The following is a 5,000-nucleotide window of genomic DNA, read 5'->3' as shown; positions in this document are numbered from 1 at the left end:
CATACATATATATGCATATGTATTCACACATGCGCACACATAGTTACACAAACACACCCTCACATACATATACAGATATATGCATATATATATATATATATATATATATATATGTGTGTCTGTGTGTGTGCATGTGAGCGTGCGTGCGTGCGTGTTTGTTTGTGTGTGTTTGTTTGTGTGTGTGTATATTCCGATTTTTTTTAGCCGTAGGAATGCTAATAACTAGATGGTAGTCCCAATAAACATTTTCTTCTTTAATAAAGAGGTTAAGCGAGTATATATGAATATATATGTGCTTAGAGGTATATGAAAAAATGAAATAAATATTTACTAATAATGATATATTGCACTTTAGGTATATTTACTGATCCAATTAATTATCAGTATCACGTTAATTATTTAAAATTTCATCGGTGAATTTTTAACTCTTTGTTCACAAAAAACGTATGTGTTGTATGGGAGTAATTATGTGTGTATGAATGTGTGTGAGTATGAGCGCATATATATATATATATATATATATATATATATATATATATATATATATATATATATATATATATATATATATATATATATATATATATATATATATATATATATATATATATATATATATATATATATATATATATATATATATATATATATATATATATATATATATATATATATATATATATATATATATATATATATATATATATATATATATATGTATGCATAAGACTTTTTTGTGTGTTGCACAAACCTAATGTAGCTAACATAAGTAGTTCATACAATATGGATTAATATAATATAGATTAATATAATCGGTGTTCAATTCCTGTGGGTTACTATGTCCATTGTTTTCTCTCCTGTAACCTTTTTGTTTTATCTAATTTATTATGAACTATTATTATTAGCAGTAATAGCAATTACGGATTTCCGGAAAAAGTTCAAATTTATTAAACCTCCGAGCTAAAATCGTAAAACACGCATGCGTATACACATGAGTAAGCCTATGGACAGGCGAGTGTGTAAGTGTCTGCGTACACAGAAGCACACGGTGTATATATGAATATATGTTTGTATATATGTATATATCTGTCTAGTACATATGTGCACGCACACACACATAGACATACATACATATATATATACAAACTCACACACACATAGATGTTTCTTCTTGGCAAAATCCAAGAAAACAAATCCCACTCTAGACTTTTTTGTTTCAAATAACTCACATATATCTAAAAGCTATGACTTGTCTATAAAAAATTAATTCGTGATGAATCCCTCAAAGGAACGAAAGCGCATAACTAAGTAGTTCTTATCGAAATATTGGCTCCGTCCTTTTCCTTAATAATATAAAAGCTGTACGCCACCTCAAACAATCTCTCTCTCTCTTTATATATACATGTGTGTGTGTGTGTGTGTGTGTGTGTGTTGGGAGAGTCATTCTCTCTTAGTGCCTTATTATTTAACACACTCACCGGTAAAGTTTCCGCTGATTTACTTATTTATTTTTCCTAAAATTTTCGTTGCGTCTTACAACATTTTCAATAGTTGTTGAGTCAACAACTGTTGACAAGATTGCAAGGCACAACGAAAATTTTAGGAAAAATAAATAAGTAAATGAGCGGAAACTTTACCGGTGAGTGTGTTAAATAATAAGGCACTAAAAGAGAATGACTCTCCCCAGACACAACAAAATATGCTCCAACACACGAACTCACATAAAGAATCTTGCAAACCAAACCCAAAAATGAAATATATATATATATATATATATATATATATATATATATATATATATATATATAAACAAATAGTAAATGAGTATATGTATATATACGTACAGGTATGTGCATACCGACATCCACCTGTATGTATAGGTGCATATCTGGGTACAGGACATTGCAAACAAAACGTAGACGAGAAAACACACAAGCCACATAGAGAACATTCTTCTTCATCAGCTACCCCCGTTTTAACACCGGCGTTTCGAAGAGGTATCCGTCATAGTGTACATTTAAACACATAAGAGGTATCCATCATAGGATTCCCTCACGCTAGAAAGAAAAGCTAAGTTCCAAACCATTATTAGTTGTTTAGAACTTAGCTTTTCTTTCTATGATGGATACCTCTTATGTGTTTAAATGCACACTCTATTTATACGAATAATGCATAGTCCATGGACTAAATTTTTACTCGCTGGGCCATTGGTGGTAGATATTTCTAATATTTCTATTAACCTTCGATATTATTAATTATTGAAATTTTTTCTGGATAATTTTCGAATTTTAAACGCCGGCATTTATTTACTGCCTACGAGGAGCTGCGCTTGCGCGGTAGATTTGAAAAATTAGAATATGAATAATACATAGTCTATGGACTAAATGTTTACACGCTGGGCCACTGGTAGTAGAAATTTTTAATATTTCTATTACTCTTCGTTATTATTAATTATATATATATATATATATATATATGTATATATATATGTATATATATATGTATATATATATATATATATATATATATATATATATATATATATATATATATATATATACAAGAATAAGGGCAGAGAATCGTCAATTAATAATAGAATTAATAATTAACAATTTTGCCAAGTAGTTCAGTATGAAAAAAAACGATAAAGGTTTATATATATATATATATATATATACACACATGCACAAATATACACACACATATACATAGATATATATGCAGATACATATATATACATATACGCATATACATATATATCTCTGTGTGTGTATTTGTGTGTGTATTTGTGTGTGTGTGCGTGTGTGTGCGTGCCTGCGTGCGAGCGTAAATATGAAAATGGATTTGAGTGAAAGACGGAACCAAACAGAAAATTCTAATAAACAATCAAAGAAGAGTTTATTTTTGAAAGAAGATGGTAGATTTCCAAAAAAATCTACACCTTTGACAAGAAAGGATATTAATTGCATCCAGGAAATTAGTATTAGTACAAACAAGGGTGTATAATATAAATATACACTCTAAATTTACGGCTGGTGCGGGTGACTATAGTGCAAACATAACTTATAAATATATTGGCTTTAATTTCCTTAGCTTTCTAACCATCGAACGTATAGGCAGAATACATCAGACGTATTCCTCGGACACATGCTCAAACTATCGTTAACGCACAATAGCAAAAATTTGCACGTACATACACACGAACAGATGCGCACCCACACATTTTTATAGATATGTGCTATATATATATATATATATGCTATATATATATATATATATAGATATATATATATGTATATGTATATTTGTATATTCATATATATCTGTGGGTACATATATTCATAAAAATGTGTATGCATAAGTGTGTGTGTATAAATATGTATGTATGTATGTATGTATATATGTGCGTATGAAAAGACAAGTAGCATACTCAATTTAAGCTGTAGGTTATATTGTTTGTTTAAACTGAAATTTTTCTGTTGACTTGAGTTTCAATGCATAGCGATCATCAAACAACCGTATATATGTATGTGTGCGCGTGTGTGTGTGCCTACGTATAGCCTCAGCAGGGTGCTTGTGGGTGTGACTGCTCTCTGAGATATCTGGATTCGGTATGGAATTGACTAATTGCTACATGATACTTAACAATGAGGATAGAATCATTGATAACAGATACAGTTAAATGCACCTAGAAACACATACACAAACAAAATTACAACACGTATGCAAATTGGTAGAAATACATACTATTCGTCTGTTTATAAATACATATATATATATATATATATATATATATACATATACATACACACACACACACACACACACACACACACACACACACACACACACACATATATATATATGTATATATATGTATATATGTACGCATTTATGTGTATATATATACCGTCATATATATCTATACATGTCTATATCAATCTATCTATCTATCTATATATATATACCCATATAAATATATATATATTTTATGTGTATGTATATGTATGTGTGTACATACATACATACATACATACATATATATATATATATATATATATATATATATATATATATGTATTATGTATGTTTGTGTGTATATATATCTATATATGTCTATATCTATCTATCTATCTATCTATATATATATATATATTTATATATATATACCCACATAAATATATATATTTTATGTGTATGTATATGTGTGTAGGTATGTGTGTAGGTACGTACGTTTGTATGTATCCAATGTAGGAAGTGTCAGTAATATGGAAGACAGTGAGTGTGATATACAGAATGTATTGTGATATACAGAAGAAAAAAAAAAGAAATTTATAAAATATTTTTCACTGTCACTTGAAATTTTGCGACCGGTTAGTTCGAATAACGATCTGTGAAGTTCTAGCATGCAATTATATATATATTTATGTATCTAACAATACTCTATTTTACGTGGTAAAGTGCATCTAACGTATTCCATGTAGTGAAGGAATTTGTTCCTTCGTTCAAAATCTTAAATATATTCGTTCGCGCTTCACTGTTTCGTTTTGATGCAGCAGCATTCCTGCGTATTTATTCCCAATCATTTCGCTATATGGCAATACATTGCAACCGTACAACGTAGAAGTCCACTTACCTGTGTCTCCGTTTCTTCTTCTTTTTTTTGCCCCCTCCACCTCCAGGACTTTCCAAACTATCTAACGTCCGTTTGTCACTCAAACCATTTTCCAGAACTGAAAAAGAAACAAATAATAACAAATAATAATAATAATAATAATAATAATAATAATAATAATAATAATAATAATAATAATGATGGTTTCAAATGTTGCCACCAACGGAAGCAATTTGGGGGGAGGGGATAAGTCAATTTGATCGATCCCAGTGTTTCAATGGTACTTAATTTATCGAGCCCGAAAGGCTGAAAAGCAAAGTCGATCTCGGCGGAATTAGAACTCAGAACGCAGCGACGGGTGAAATACCGCTAAGCATCTTGTCCA

The 5,000-nt window shown here is 29.6% G+C and overlaps 1 protein-coding gene across 1 annotated transcript in view; it reads right to left on the bottom strand.

Annotated features, from left to right (window-relative positions):
* LOC106883771 (visual system homeobox 2-like) overlaps positions 1 to 5,000 on the bottom strand; it is a 295,104-nt gene that overhangs the window by 62,233 nt on the left and 227,871 nt on the right. Inside the window, exon 2 of the mRNA XM_052968468.2 lies at positions 4,637 to 4,733. Within this exon, the coding sequence (XP_052824428.2) occupies positions 4,637 to 4,733 (97 nt within the window). The remainder of the gene's footprint in view (positions 1 to 4,636; positions 4,734 to 5,000) is intronic.

The sequence above is a fragment of the Octopus bimaculoides genome, chromosome 6, assembly GCF_046866305.1.
Source record: "Octopus bimaculoides isolate indiv1 chromosome 6, ASM4686630v1, whole genome shotgun sequence".
NCBI classification, from domain to species: Eukaryota; Metazoa; Mollusca; class Cephalopoda; order Octopoda; family Octopodidae; genus Octopus; species Octopus bimaculoides.
The sequence above is the reverse complement of the archived record's forward strand: the minus strand, read 5'-3'. Positions and strand labels throughout refer to the sequence as shown.